General features: G+C 53.0%; 1 protein-coding gene and 1 long non-coding RNA gene across 3 annotated transcripts in view; one reads left to right on the top strand and one right to left on the bottom strand.

The window, feature by feature from the left end:
- Positions 1-802: 802 nt before the first annotated feature.
- On the top strand, positions 803-5,292 carry LOC117201047 (uncharacterized). Of its 2 annotated transcripts, XR_004482937.2 has the most exons (3): positions 803-2,877; positions 3,068-3,286; positions 3,484-5,292. It is a non-coding gene; the product is annotated as an uncharacterized LOC117201047 (long non-coding RNA). The 2 variants fall into 2 exon arrangements; XR_007478090.1 differs by lacking the exon at positions 803-2,877 and having other exon boundaries at positions 2,922-3,286.
- Positions 5,293-7,413: 2,121 nt separating this feature from the next.
- The window catches only part of MED27 (mediator complex subunit 27), a 197,517-nt gene continuing 189,102 nt past the window's right edge, over positions 7,414-15,828 (bottom strand). The window contains exons 7-8 of the mRNA XM_004269073.2: positions 10,222-10,299; positions 7,414-7,973 (exon numbers count right to left, since the gene is read on the bottom strand). Of these exons, the coding sequence (XP_004269121.1) occupies positions 7,839-7,973; positions 10,222-10,299 (213 nt within the window). The 3' untranslated portion in view covers positions 7,414-7,838. The remainder of the gene's footprint in view (positions 7,974-10,221; positions 10,300-15,828) is intronic.

The raw sequence follows: 15,828 nt of genomic DNA on the forward strand, positions 1-15,828 counted from the left end.
GGCGATCTGCTGAGGCAGACAGCTCCTGCACCCGGCACATCTCTGTGCCCCCCCCCCTTCCCACAACAGAGCCATCAGTCTGCGGTCTGGGTGGCTCGGCAGTCTGGAGGGCGGCAGCTGTGATGGGGGTGGGCGTCACCCCCGGGAAGCTCTCCCATATTCACCTAGCAACCTCACACAGGCCTGGGTAAGTGCTAGGGACTCGGCCCCCAGCTGCCCATCTGACCGCAGGATGCTGCCCGACTGCCATCCCATGACAGGGAGGGCGAAAACCCCTGATATGAGATCACTCCTGGCAGAGGGGCTGTATCAGAGCACTGCTCTCCGGGGCCCAGGCTGAGCGGTGAACCAAGTCTGTCACTGCCAACGCTTTCTTTTAAGACGCTGTGCTGTAGCGGGATCTATTTCATTTTGACACTGCAGTTCAAGTGTTTTCCCGAGAAGAGTTTTGGGGAAGCGGAAATCACGTTGACTGGGGGAGTTCCGTTCTGGTCCTCACGCTGTCACTGACCTGCTGGGTGAGTGAGGAACAGGGTTGCAGGCCTTGGACGCCCTGAGTGACTGTCTAATAGGCTGAACGAGAAGGCAGCTAAGGTCCCTGCTGGGAGAGGGGGAGAGACAGAGACAGAGGCAGAGACAGAGAGAGATGGAAGGGTTGGGGGGACCTCCAGAGAGAGAGAGAGAGAGAGAGAGGGAGAGAGGGAGAGAGAAGGGTGGGGGAGGGAGGCAGGGAGGGGGGAGGGGGGAGGGAAGGGCGAGCAACAATGATCACTACAGCAAAACAACCATCTGAAACCCAGCAGGTTAGACTCAACACCAAAAGCACAACCCATGATCAAAAAATCTGATAAATTGGACCTCATCAAAACTGAATATATCTGCTTTGCAAAAGACCCCATTAGGAGGATGAAAAGACAAGTGACAGTTGGGAGAAAATATGTGCAAATCACATGCCTGCCAAGGATTCATACGTAGAATATATAAAGAACTCTCAGAGCTCAGCATTTAAAAACAATCTAATTAGAAAATGTGCAAAAGACATGCACAGACAGTGCACCTAAGACAATACCCAGATGGTACAGAAGCACATGAGAAGTTACTCAACATCATTAGCTACTGGAGGAATGCAAGTGAAAAACACAGTGAGGTGTCACTCCACACCTATCAGAATGGTCAAAATAAGAAACAGTGACACCACCAAAGGCTGGTAAAGACGTGGAGAAACCGGATTACTCATACACTGCCGGTGTCCATGTAATACGATACAGTTCGGCATTTCCTTTTAAAACTAAAGATGGACTTAATATATGACCCAGCAATTGTACTCATGGGCATATATATTCCACAGAAATGAAAACTTATTTTCATGCAGAAATTTGTACACGAGTGTCCACAGCGGCTTTACTGATAATGGCCACAAACTGGAAACAACCAAACGTCCTCCAGTGGATAAATGGTTAAACCAGGTGTGGAAACCACTGGAATATTACTCAGCAGCTAAAAGGAATGGATTACTGATACACACGGCAACTGGGATGAGCCTCAAGGAAATTATGCTGAGTGAAAAAAGCCAACCTCAAAAGGATACATACGGCAGGATTCCATGTATATAACATTCATGAAATAAAATCATTCTGGAGACGGAGAACAGCTTACGGGGTGGCCAGGGGTTAGGCATGGGGAAGGAGGCGTGAAAACGGTAGCATGAGGGAGTCTTGCAGGGAGGCTACGGCTAGATATCTTGATGGTGGTGGTGGTTCCGCGAAGCTACACACACGATAAAACTGCACGGAGCTGCACGCAGACACACAATCACACAGACACAGAAATGAGCGCACGTGTAGCTGGCGAAATCCAAGCAAGCTCTATGCATCATACCAATGTCAACTTCGTGGTTTGAACATTGTATTGATACTACAGTCGTGCAAGACGCTGACATTGGGGGAGGCCGGTGAAGGGTACATAGGACCCCCCTATACATGCCTTGGTAACTTCCTGTGAATCCATAATTATTTCAAAATAAAAACCTAAACATCCAGGAGAGATTCATTGCCTAAATTATGGTCATCAAAGCGTGGAAGGCCACCGCCACACAAAACCCAAGGATGGATGAGACAAGGAACACAAAACCCTCAGGGCAGCATCACTGCTCACGCTTCTGACACAGGAGGGCAGGCTGTTCGGCGGAGGCTGCTCCCTTCTCTTCCAGGACAAGGGTTTCCGCCGGACCCACAGGTGCCCAGTTGGAGACTGCACCCTCCCAGCAGCCCTTGCAGCCAGGTCTGCCATGGGACTAAGTTCTTGTTAATGAAGGTCAAGTGGAACGGATCCATGCCAGTGCTGGGTCTGGTCTTACAACACCTGTGCGTTTTTCCCTTTTTGTAAACTCAGAAGGTGCCTGTGACTCAGCTTCCACCATGCAGACCACGTCCTAGGTCACGTGGGTGAGACGATAGAGGGACAGGCTCCCTGAGTGACCGCGTGGAGGAGAGCAGCCCTGGGGTCTGAAGCACTCCCTTCCTCTGGGGCGCTGAAGTGGAAGACAAGTAAGTGTCTATACTCTTTAAGCCACTGTTTTGGGGCCTCTGTGTTGGAGTAACTTAGCCTTTGCTAAACGGAAAAAAGCAGGTTTCAAAACAGTACGCAGTACGATCTGCTTTTTTCAAAAAATATGCACGCGCCAACACGTCCACAGGAAGGTCTGGAAAGGTACACACCGAAGTGCTCTGGTCATTGTCTCTTGCTAGTGGGAATGACGGGTATTATCTTCTTTGCTTGTCCACATTACCTAATTTTCTATAAAAGGAACACATGTATTCCTTCTGGAATTAAGAAAGCGAGGCTGCGATCGAGATGACGGCCAAGAATTAGACAAGGGTGAGTAACGCGTTAAGTAGCGATCCACCCCACAGGTGGGGGGCTGGTGGAGCTTCCTGGCGGCCCAGGTTGGCTCTCAAGCTCATGGCCTCTTACTGTCCTCCACCCTCCCCTCATCGCCCCCCTCGTCCCCTGCCTTCCCTGTACCTTCTTGGCCAGAGGGACACTTCACTCTTTTGTCTCTATCAAGCTGGGGGACCCATGATGCAGATGAAGTGCACTGGTGGCAGGACCCACCTGTTCAGTTAGCACCGAGCCACCGCTCCCACCGTCCCCGAGGACAGCCAGTGTGCAGCTGGAATTTCAAACTCAATTAGCACAGAGACAGGCTGAAGCTGTTCTTGAGTAACTAATCATCTAAAAGCCGCCAACACGATGCTCTACCTGGGATGTGCCTGTGAACTTGAAGGTTTGTTTATCTCTTGGAGTACTAATGATAGGGAACAGCCAACCAGCAGTTTAAAATGCAACTTGGGAGTGATGTTTTGAGGTTCCTTCCATGAATTCAGGGAGCGGGGGTGGGGATGAGAATGGGGTAAGGATGGCAGAGATGGCGAGAAAAACCTGCCTGTCCTAGAAAGTGAAGCCCAATTATTCCCCGAGCAGACCAACTGGAGGACAGGTTTGTCCACGAACGCCCTGCACAGGCCCGTCTCTGAGGCACATATGGTGTGGCCTTGAATGAGCTCTGTCTGCGGTAGACCAGCCCTGCCGGCTGCACCCCAAGAAGCAGGTGGAGCGGAATTGGCCCACCCTTCCCTGTCGAAGGCAGGACAGTGGAAGCCCCACCGCTCAACTTCGGCACGCCAGTGGGGATGCAGACGCTGCGAGGCACCGACGAGCAAGGTGGGTCGTCAGATTTTGTCCTCTGTCTGCAGACCCGACGGCCCCAAGACACCTCCCGTCGAGTCGGCGGGGGTTCGGGACCTTGTGAGAATCCTGGCGGCTGAAGTCGCCATCCCTTCTCCTCCTCCCAGCTCGGGTGACCTTAAAAGGCTCTCGATATAGCATCAGGCCCACACTCTGACACTCTAAATGCGATGGAGAGCTTGCACATTAACACTGAAAGATCATCATTTTGTGCCTGCAGCTTTCCGTCAGGAGTGTGAAGTGTAAAAACATCACTCGATACCAAAAGGCCAATTCCCGATTTAGTGCGGGAAAAAAATCTGGACAACCTTTTACGGCCCTCCTCATTCCATTCTGTCAGTTCCTAACGGGCGCCCTGCTGATTAACAGGAACCTGGCCGGCAGAAAGTACGGGGTAGGTGCGTCGCTGCTTATCCTGGCAGGGAAGCGTCTGTAAGACAGAGGTTTCCAAGCTCGGGCCGAGTGCTTCTTGGGCAATTCTTGACACAAAACCCTCGGCAGAGCAGGGACTGGTTAGTCCCTTTGCTTCTGGGGAGGAAGCTGTGCTGTTGAGTAGCCATGGAGCTCGACGACGCGGGCAGCGGGATACCCAGGCCCTCCAGGCCTCGAGCACACAACAGAGAGAACAGTACGAACCCACCTGGGAGTAAAGCAGACAACATATGGAAAGCGCCTGGCACAGAGGAGATGCTGAGCTGTCAGGGTGGTAATTAAGTCACTAAAATACCTCGTCGTCCTGGCTGGGGCTCACCCGTGCACAGTCTCAGGAATGGGGGGCTGGCACACCCGTTGATGGCCATGCTCCTTTCTGTAAGGGGTACCAGAGGATGGTTCCAGACCCAGTGGCTATGCCCACAGCAGCATTAGGTCCCAGCTTCCCCCCAATCCACATCGTGGAACTGATCCCAACCCACCTCCAGCCTCTACTTTTGCCCATCTCAGGTCAACATGTTCTCTAGATTTGAACGGTTGACACACAAAGCCAGGCTCTCTCATGGGTGTCTGTTAGGCACCGAGTGTTCGGGGATCTGGTGAACAGGTCTCTCACCCTCTGGCCCCTCTCACCTTTCCAGAGCCCAGCCCCCTCCCTTTCAGCTTCCCCCACTTGGCACTGAAGAAGGAGAAGGTCAAAGGGGGGAACGCCCTAAAGGTTGACTAGCCTGACCCTTATATTTTTTCCCCTTTTAATGAGGGGAAGTTAAAAAAAAAAATAGAAGAGTAGCACACATCACCCACCTATCCAATGTCCAGCCTCAGTCATTGTCTGCTCATGGCCAATCATGTTTCGTCTACAAGCCCTCCGCCCCCTCCTACTCTCCTGCCTTGCCATCACTGGGCCATCAGCCGGGCGTCTTGCGGGAGAGGGGACGAGGTCTCATAGAGGACGAGCGACTTGTCTGAGTGCTACAGCTGAGAGTAGGCGGCCAGAGTTGAGGCCCTGGCCCAGGCACGCCCTTCGCACTTTTTGCTGTTGCTACACCACCTGTGCTCTCCTTTACTTGTTTATTTTTTATTGACGTATAGCTCATTTACGATGCTGCGTTAGCTTCTGGCGTGTGCTATTATTTAGTATTTTTCTCTAATGTCTCACTTTTTCGCCTAGGTGCCTTAGTTTAACATGGAAGCTCCTTATCATGCCTGTAAATGGGGAACAAGCATCAGTGGCCACAGAGAGTAGGTATCACTGAAAATGACGCAGAGAGGATAGGAATAATGTCACTCGGTCTAAGTAGAAACCACTGCCTGCCCACGGCTCTGAACTCAAGGTCTGCTCTCTCTCCATTGGAAACAGAGCTTGGCGGGGGGTGGAGGGATCTTTGGGACCAACGAGGACGCTCTCAGATTTGCTGCAAACACTTAAAAATCCAAATAGCTCTCTTACAATGTGGTGTACCGTTACCACAATCCCATCAATCATCAGAGGGCTGGTTTCCTCATATGTGAACCTCCCTGATGGGCACTGTCAGCCAGCTGGCAGTCAGGATGCACCTGTCATCAGCACATGCCCCAACTCACCTTGTCGTCACTTCACACGAGCTCTGAGTACCCATATGTCCTGCACAGGGTCAGCCTACTTGCCATTTAAATGCCATGCGACAAAATGTTATTATACACCCAATGTCCTCAATTCGGGATTTTCTTGCAACAAACAAGTGTCTTACAAGACCAAAGAAAGAAAGATACCCGCAAGTCAGTGCAGCTGTGTTATGCTCTGTTACCGGGAGCCCTGGGAAGGGATCGCCTGTCACATGTTAAGACAGTAAGACTTGAGGCAGGAGAGACTGCAACCCCCCTTGGAAGACATGAAAGGAATTTCAGGGCGATGAAAGGCTGGTGTGACTGATTCATGTGTCACACAGGATTAGCATTAAAGCGTGTGGCATTGTTTAACTGGCAGCACGCTTTTCTTAGGGGATCATGAAATAGGGGTGCATCTTACAAGTGATGGCATCTTAAATGTGATAAACCCTGGTATTTAATCTAAAATCACCCGCTGTGTGGAAGCGTTCCTGCGCTACACCACGCTGCCGCTCACACTACTGCCCCAAACTGGCCCCTGAAAGCACCGCCGCCTCCTAGAGAGACCAGTGGTTCTCAGACTCGGCCCGTATCAGCCACCTGCGGGGCTTGTTAACAACGAGGTTGCCAGACCCACCCCCAGAGTCACTGATTCAGCCGGCCCATGGTGGGGCCCGAGGATTTGTGTCCCTAATAAGCTCCCATGATGCCACAGCTACTGGACCATACTTGGAGTGGCACTGTTCTATTGCTTCCCCCATCACTAAACCCCCTTTATCCTCTGGGCCTTTTTAGCCTGGCAGGGGTAGGTGTGGAGGGCCTGGGTGGTACCAGAACCCAGGTGGGAGCCACCCATTCTTCTGGACACCTCGGAAGGCAGCATCTCTCCGGTACTGTTCACCACAAACAGGACATTACTTGTCACCTAGGCTGGGCTTGCGGAAAGCTCTGGGGACTCCCCTGTCCTTCTCAAGACCTTCAGCAGGTCAACACTTCTTCATATAAACAGGTTATGGCTTTAAATGTCAGGGGCGAGGCCCTGAATAAACTCAGCAGACTGGGCTGGAATCTGTTCACGGAAATATTTAGGACAAAACGGGACAAACAAGTCAGGCACACCTGTCCCGCCCGCTCACACGTGTTCTGGCTGGTAACACAGGAAGAGTCCTTTCCCGTTGGTATATGTATGTGTGAATGGTTTAGTAAAATGAAACATCTGTGCACTTTTTCCCTCAAAAAGAACAATCCATTTTTCAAGCCGCTGAAATGTCTTTGAAATGGAATATTTGCCAACACTCCCCTCTCTCCCGAAAGCAAGAAACAGGGAAATGTGTCCTCAAAAAGAATTATTTCAGGGCTTCCCTGGTGGCGCAGTGGTTGAGAGTCCGCCTGCCGATGCAGGGGACACGAGTTCGTGCCCCGGTCCGGGAAGATCCCACATGCCGCAGAGTGGCTGGGCCCGTGAGCCATGGCCGCTGAGCCTGGCCACAGTGAGAGGCCCGCGTACCGCAAAAAACAAAAAAAAAGAATTATTTCAAACGCAGACATTACTAAGTTATTTTTCCTTCAAAAGGCCCACCAGATCTGCTCACATGTTCACGGAACTGAACGTAAAAGGTACTTTAAGAAACTGGAGACAAAGCCTTGTCCTGGGTACAAAAGGTTTATTGCTTATAAAAATAAGTTATGGAACAAAACAAAAAACTGAGCATGACACAAAGGCTCATTCCAACTATAAAATGACTTAGAACATGGATCCAGGCGGGTCGATGGACTAGTACTGCGAACATACACGGGAGAACATGCTGCCTAACTTCCTTATAGTGAGTCCTGAGACGGTCCCTTTGCCTTCCACGCGCCAGCGCAGGTGAACAACAGTCCCATTAACAGAGACGGATCTGCTCTTCAGGAAGCTCGGCCTTAGCGCACGACATGCTGTTTTGCGGAAGCGAGCGGGTGGCGGTACTGCGATCCGGGCCGCAAAGACACGTCTGAGCCATCGCTGTGACTGAGGGCTTGTCTGGGAAGGTGCTGGATGGGGATCTACGGGCTGGCCCGGGGCCGGGGCAGGGTTACTGCCGGCAGGTGTCGTGGAAGGCTTCGAGGGTTCGGAAATCCCTCCAGGTCGGGGGAAGGCCGTCCTGCAGGAACTTCCCGCAGCGCTGGCACGGGGCCTGGAACAGCTTCATGTAGCTCCTTAACCAGGTCTAAAAAGAGAAGCGAGGAGAGAAACGACAGAAATGGGATCCGGGTGCTTCGGACGTCATCCTTCCTGTCAAGCCTAACCACCACCAGGACAGAGAGCCTGAGTTGGCTGTGACCCCCCAGAGGTGCCCTGGGATTCTACAGCAAGCTCTGTGCAGAACCCACAAGCTCACAGCACTGCTGATGCTCAGTCCCGGCGCCCTGGGCCCCTCCCAACCAAGGGGACTTTAAAATAGAAATCCCCACTCTCAGGCAGGCAGCACTCCCGGAGGAGCGGCCGTGAACCACGGCGCAGCCTCACGGCCCGGCGGGGGCACGACCACATTTCCTCTGAGTCCCGAACGTCAGCATTGATCCTCTCCTCGTTCACCACCCAGAGGTGGCCACAGACACGTGCGGAGAGAGGGTGAGTGGAGAGTTCCCCACTAAGGTCAACATGCCTTCCTTCTGCTCTGATTTCAGAGGTCACCACTCACTGTCACAGCGTGGCCCGACACACCTGGGGGGAGGGCAGGGACAACCTGGTACCACATAACGTAATCAATGGCAAGTACACACCGGAGGGTGCAGAGTGCAGAGGTCCTTCGGGCATCACACATGAGGATGAGACCCTCATAACTCAATGCTCAAACTCAAGGAGACTCACAACCGTACCAACCCAAGCCCACAGCAACAGGCCAGCGAGTGAGGCGAGCTCCCACTGCGACGGGGGTGTGCGAATCTTGTCATGTAACATCCTCCTGAATCAGGCAAGAGGAAACTGCTCTTCGGGGCGGTCGGCCGAGTGGACGGATACAAACGCTTCTGCTTCAGCACAGCTGCCTTCCTGGTGGCAGACCGTGGCCCACCCACCCTGTCCCCCTTCCAGAGGCTGGGGTTCAAGGTTTTGGCAATAAACATGAGGATGTCAGTGGATCACTCAGTCAAACTATTTATTCTTCCCAAACCCCAAAGTCAGTTACCAAAGGGGAACTGGGCATTACCACACGTCAGGTTAAAGAGCAAGTCTTTCGATCCATCCAGAAAGGAAGTACCCGTTAGAGACAGCCAACTGCAACAGTTCTCTCTACACGAGAGCGCCTGCACGACGGCTCCGCTGAGCCCCAGGTCTGCTTCTTCACCTCCCCAGCGTGTGGGCCCATCGATGAGCCAGGCTGTATTTTCTGAGAAATGAACTACAGGCTCCTAGAAGCGTAACCGCGGCAGCAAACGTGACGAGGTGGATCGGACGAGCAGAACTCCGCCTGGCTGTCGGCACTGAGCAGCGCCTGCTGACGGGCCCATTTGCTGAGTATGTTCTCTAACGGGCAGCCTTACCGGCCAGAGTTGAGATGGGGCAGCCTTACTGGCCGGAGTTGAGATGGGGCAGCCTTACCGGCCGGAGTTGAGATGGGGCAGCCTTACCGGCCAGAGTTGAGATGGGGCAGCCTTACCGGCTGGAGTCGAAATGCGGCAGCCTTACCGGCCGGAGTTGAAATGGGGCAGCCTTACTGGCCGGAGTTGAGATGGGAGCGTTAGCGGCAGGGAGAGACGGAGCCTAGCGACGTGAGAGCACGAAGCCCCGTCAGCGTGGTGCTGAAACAGCTGGCCACGTCTGCCAGGATACGGTGGGGCCAGTTGTTGGCCCTGCTGAGACGGACTGGAGGGCGTGTGATCAATCAATGAATTGGCTCCAGGGGTGGGAGCCGGGGGCAGAGGGGAGTCCTGACGTGCAGGACCGATCTCCAGCACGTGAATATTCTGGTTCAATGTCAAGTCACCGACGGCCGAACAACCAGCTCGAGAAATTCTGAACATTAAACGAGAGCTGGTGGGAGCCGACCCCAGCACACCGGGGGGATGGCTGTTTCTGGGTCACTCCCCATCCTGAGCTCTGACCTGGAAGTCTAAGGAGTAGGGGTCTTGGAGGAACGGTGTCACGGTACCTGCTCAGCGCCAAGCACAGGGCCTAGCACAGATCAGGAGCTCGATAAATACCTACTGACTAAATCAACATTGGAAACTGTGCTGGAAGGTCACTTCTGAAACCACCATGTGTTCGGCAATGATAGGAAACACCAGCTAATTAAGCAGGACATGGTTTCTCCTAGATCTCTTCCCAGTTGAAAGGAAGTATCATTTCCAAACTGGACCGTCTCCCCCCTGCGAGGCCCTTGCGAGCTAAAGACGGTCCAGCTACCTTCCGAGCTGCCTGTTCTCACTTAAGGAGCCAAGGCTCAAGGGGGAGATGTGACTCCTTAAGCCACTTACCATGAAGGATCGGACCACGACGTCGGGCATCTGGGGCAGCTGGTAGTGGAGCAGGGCGGTGGTGGCATGGTCCGTCACCTGGGAACCAAGGACAATGCCTGGGTTAGAGCTACTCGGAACCAGCACAGAGAAAACAAGATGAAGGTGCTCTTTTTATATGACGTCTCGTGGAGGAAAAGACATCTAATGAAATCTGAAGGTTGAAAATTAGTTAGCAAAGTTGGGGGCAGGGAAGGGAGGGGAGGAGCGTTGTAAGCAGACAGGACCCAGGTAGTCAGGCCCGGAAGCAAGCGAAGTGTGGAAACTTCCAGCAACTCCAGACAGGCTGCGGCACCTGAGAGAGGCGTGGCCAGAGGTCAGCGGAGAGGTAAAGAGATGGCAGATCACAGCCACTGCGTGGAACACCGCCTGGACGCAGAGGCTCGTTTCCAACTGTCCATATTCGACTTCCTCTTTACCCGGGAACAGTTTTCCTGCCGGCCTAACTGGGCTTTCTACTTCCTTTAATTCCCATTCTGGCTCATAATTTGTAGCCATACAAATTCTGTGACATACAGATTCTGTGACTGTGACCTTGATCATTTCTGATGATCTTTCCCTGAGGCCTCACAGATCCTGCTGTTACCTTTCTGAAAAGCCGTGTCACTCCCAGTGTGGTCCCGTCTGACCAGCTCCCTGGAAGCTGTGGTCTAGTGGGCCATACCCACTGACCCATAACTCCCCCAGCAGGGCCAAGGGCATGACGGCTTTAAGTTCACTAGAGGCATCTGGGGACCAGATAACAACGTGCACTAGGTTTAAGTCCCAGCTGTCTGCTGACCTGATCCAACTACTTAATCCCTCTGGGTCTCAGTGTCCCTCCTGAAAAGCAAAGGGTTCGTCTAAGATCCCCTGTAGTTCTGAAATATGATGACACCATGGATTGCTAAGGCCTGCCATCCATGACCGAATTAACAGATTATTCCTAATTTGATAGTTGTGCTCAAGCTCATGGTTTATTTCATTGTCTTCATTCGGGGGTCTTGCCATTACAAATGTTGTGGGCAAAGAGCAAAACGAAACAAAAAAACCCCGATAAAATGATTAACTTTGTGAACAAGAGTGAACACGGTGTGCTGACGGGCCTCAGCAGCAGTTAAGAAAACTGACCAGGTGGAAACCAGCAGGGCTGGTCCAGGTCCTGCACGGGGAGCTGCAAATGATCCAGAAATTAGTCCAGCTGTGTGTCCACACCCAAGGCCAGGGAGGCTACACCCTGAAGAGTGAGGATGCAGGCTCCCCAGTTCACCGAACCGCTAAGATGCGATTTCCCCTGGGATAAAATGGTCATGCACGTGAAGTGCCTACCCTCCAGCTGTGCCTCAGGCCCGCCTGCCCCCTCTCTTCTGCTCTCCCCGGCCCCCGGACTAGCCCTCTTTCCTTCTGGACTTTCATGGCCTGCCTGGCGGCTGGTGAACCCCGCTGGACGATCAGCTCTGTGCAGGCAGGGATCACGCTCGTCCAAGTTCATGCTGTGTCCCCAAGGCCTAGAACATCACCTGGCATCTAGCAGGTGCTCAATACATATTTGTTGAATAAAGAAATAAACTTAAAAGTGGCCACTCATCAAAGGCCACATACCGGAAACACCTGTACTGGCTTTCTTGCAAATACAGCAACGGTTCACATATCCAACATTGCTGAGAAATTCTTACCCAAATGACTTTCAAGATAAACGGCACTTATTCCTTCAAGTGCAAAGACTGTTTTTATTTTAAGCGTTTTTGACAGACAGCTTTCTAAAATGAGCAATGCTTAAAAAAAAAAAAAATAACAGTAGAATGATAACTTGGCAAAATGGCGGGTAGTGATTGGTGGGGTGAAATGAACGGCTCCAAAATGCAGCAAAGCAAACTGGGCCCCGATGATACCTGCTTAAAGCTTGGTTCTTACCCATCAAGATGCCTTGCTAAAAAAAAAAAACCCACACAAGTGCCATTTATAGGCTGATAAGACACTCCTTACAATCACATGTGCCGTTACAAAAGAAGCCAAGTTTCCGGAGAATTCCTTCTCCTGCCCCTACTGTTTATTTTACAAGCCTCTTAGAAGCCCCAGCCTGCATACAAGCCCGCAGAGCAGGTGTGCCGTGTGTCCGCTGTCCCGCAGCTGCGGGTGTGCTCCTTTCCCAAGATGCAGAGGCTCCACCTCCAGTCCCTGGATGAGTCTAGATCCGTCCATTCTGGCACCTCGGGCGCCTGGCCTGGGGCCCGAGTTCCCAAACACACGGATCACCCAGAGGCCACGTCCGAGGCCGGGAGGCTTTGTCTGCATGCTTTCTTTGCTTTTCTTTTTACAGTTTTAAGCACGGATGACCAACGTTTAAAATTCAGAAAATGTCCCTAACTTGGATCCTCGGCTTCTCAACACACTGGAAGATCTGGGGGCAGTAACAGTGCGCCTGCCTGATGGGCTGCTAATGAAGATTAAATCAGTCCAACCATATGATGGGCCCTGTGACTGTGACCTGGCCCTGCCCACTGGCCCCCACAGATCCAAGTGGCCACCATCAGCGGGAGATAAGGAGGGGCAGTGCCTCTGGGCAGGGCAGGTACCTGCAGTTCGCTCTGTGTGCCCAGTCTCACACCCAGCCCGCTTCCCTCGTGCTACCTGCCGGGCCCCTGTGGCCTGTGGATTTTAGGGCCTTTACCCAAACAGTGCCAAGCATCTCTGCCCCTCACCCTCCTGTTCGCTGGGTGCCTGGCGGGGCAAACCTGTGCTCATCTACCCCTCCCTTCCTTAGCTGGCCTCTGGACTTGACCTCTCCTGGCTGAGTTTTGATAACTGCACGGTGCTAAGCCAGGCAAGGCATCATGTTAATTACAGGGGCATCTAAGGCGCTCTTTCAGACCTGTTCCTCCTGTGTTTGTTTTCAGCAATGACCGGCCATCCACCCAGCAGCCTAAGCTGGAAAGCTGGGCTTTTCCTCCCACTTGTACTCAAGCAGCCTCTTGCATTATAGCTCATTTATCTGGAATCCCTCTACTTTTTCCCAGTCCACTGTCTAAGCTTCTGCCTCTTCCTGTCGGGATGACCAGAAGAGCCCCAACTGGTTTCCTCTGGCTGTGGCACCCAGAGGGGGTGTTCTGTGGCAAGGGGTCAAGTCTGTGGCTCTGGAGGTGTAAACTCTGGCTCCACCTCTTCCAGCAACGCCACCTTGGGCAAGTCACTTCATCTTTCTTAGCTGCAGTTTTCCCATCTGGAACAGCGGGATAATAACAAACATTACCCATCACCTGGGGTAATTGTGAGGATTAAATAAAATAACGTGTGCACGCTGTTCAGTAAATATTAGCGATTATTACCACTAAGCTATAAATCTAACTACGTCACTGCCCCACTGAAAACCCTTTCAGAGCATGTGAATGCACCCAGCGTAGAATCCAAAAGTGCAGACGTGCAGGACCTGGTCCGGCCTCCTCTCCCTTCCCCCTCCCACTTCTGAGAATGTTTCAGCTCCCTGTGCTCCACCTCCTCCCCTCCCTCCCCTCCCTCCTCCCCTCCCCTCCCTCCTCCCCTCCCCTCCTCCCTCCTCCCCTCCCCTCCCTCCTCCTCTCCCCCCTCTCTCCTCCCCTCACCTCCTTCCTCCCCTCCCCTCCCTCCTCCCCCCTCTCCCCTCCCCTCCCTGTGCTCCACCTCCTCCCCTCCCTCCTCCCCTCCCCTTCCCCTCCTCCCCTCCCTCCTCCTCTCCCCTCCCCCTGCTTGGCTCCTCTTCCTCTTTCTGGGCCTGGCCTAGATCCTTGTGCTTCCTGACCGGGTCATGTCCCTTTACTCAGACCTTGTCTTTCATAGCATTCCTGACAACTGAGCTTGTATAATTATTATTTTTTTTTGCAGTTTGGGTTTAGTGTCAGTTTCCCTAACTTGGCTGTGAACTCTGAGAGGCCGGACACCATGTCTGCCTAGTGCCTGACACAGAGGTTTTCGAGTCGTGTGTTGACTGAACAGATGATCCCTTCTGTCTCTGAGACGTCCAGGGAGACTGGCTCATGTGAGGTTTGGGGACGGAGACAAGGGCCTTAGTGGGGTGGAGAGTGGGAGACAGGAGCTAAGGACGCTGGACCCTGGTCTACCCTTACTCTGCTGGGAATCTTGACCTTCCATCTGCTGGGAGTTGCTGGGGTTCACTGGCCGGTTCTTCCCTCCTTCCTGGCACGGGGGAACTTTCTGGTCTCTCCTGGAGTTGGGCCACGGGGCTAGTTCTGACCGAAGCATCAGGAAGCGGAAGGGGCGTGTGCTACTTCCACAGGAGATGGTGAAGAGCAGATGTGGACCCTCCAAGACTCCCCTCCCCCTGCAGTGCTGGGAGCCACTCCCTCAGACGGTGCATCTGCAGGGCGGCAGAGCCTTCGTGAAGCGGAGCCCAGCCCTCCGACAGCTCGGGATGGGTGTATGGTGGGAGCAAGAAATAAACGTTTATTGTTTGAACAAGAAAAACTATGAGGTCTGTTTGTTACAGCAGCCTTCTCTCTCCTCTTCAGACCGAAATACTGTACCCTCCTTGGATTATTCATTTCCCGTCTAAAAGATGAGCCAAGGCCTTTGCCAGGTCCAAGGGTCCTGTAAGTGGCGGCACACACACATCCAAGCTGCGACCTAGGAAGCCTCCAGAACGGGGCCGCGCGACATGTGGTTCACGGACCAGTAGCAGCAGCAGCACCTAAGAACGTGCTGGAAATGTGAGTTCTTGGGCCCCAGTGTAGACCTGGAATTGGAATCTCTGGGTTGGGGCCCAGAAATCAAGCCGGCCTCCCCAGCTATTCTCAGCGATGCTAAAATGCAGAAAGATGCAACTGTTACTTGGCACCCAGATCCCCTGGGGGTCCTGCTACCGAGCAGCTGTGAATTACGCAGGTAGGTGTGGGGTGGAGCTGAGACGGGGCACTTCCAACAGACCCCAGGCCTGGCCCTGCTGCGGCGGAGGGGCCGCAGGCCGCTCAGGGGGCTGAGGATTCTGGGCCCTACAGGGAAAAGGCACTTCATTCTGGGGCACGACACAAAGGACTACAAACCCAAAGGAGGGCTTGTCTTTCTCAGGAGTCACAATGAACCACACTACCCAAACTTCATAATGAACCACACTACCCAAACTTCATAATGGCGCTGTGGAAGGAGGGGCTGGGCTGGTAGTGGTGAAGTATTTTCAAAATGAAATATTTTCACAGTGGGTGGCAGTGGACTGGGAGGGTTTTCCTTCCTTCTGAAAGGTGCTCTTTCAGGACTGCGGGGTAATTTTATTAACCTGTGGGGAGCCACATTAATGAGAGCTTACTGTAAGGTCCGATGGCCCGGGTGAAAGGAGGCCTGGGGGTAAGAGAAAACATCGACCAGTATGAGGTAGGAGAGGCATTGGGACATAACGACCTCACCTGTTCTGGGAATCAACAAGAGACTCTAACTTCCTTCCTGCCCAGAAAACAATGGGGCTGAGGGAAGGGAAAATGGGCTTACGCCCCACAACAGGCCAACCAACACCTGGCCCTGCTGTATCCTCACCAAATAAGGAATTACCCCCTCCCCTTGCAAGCCGCCTTCTGCTTTTACCCCAATAGAAATCCCCCTCATCCA

This window comes from Orcinus orca, chromosome 6, assembly GCF_937001465.1.
Source record: "Orcinus orca chromosome 6, mOrcOrc1.1, whole genome shotgun sequence".
NCBI classification, from domain to species: domain Eukaryota; kingdom Metazoa; phylum Chordata; class Mammalia; order Artiodactyla; family Delphinidae; genus Orcinus; species Orcinus orca.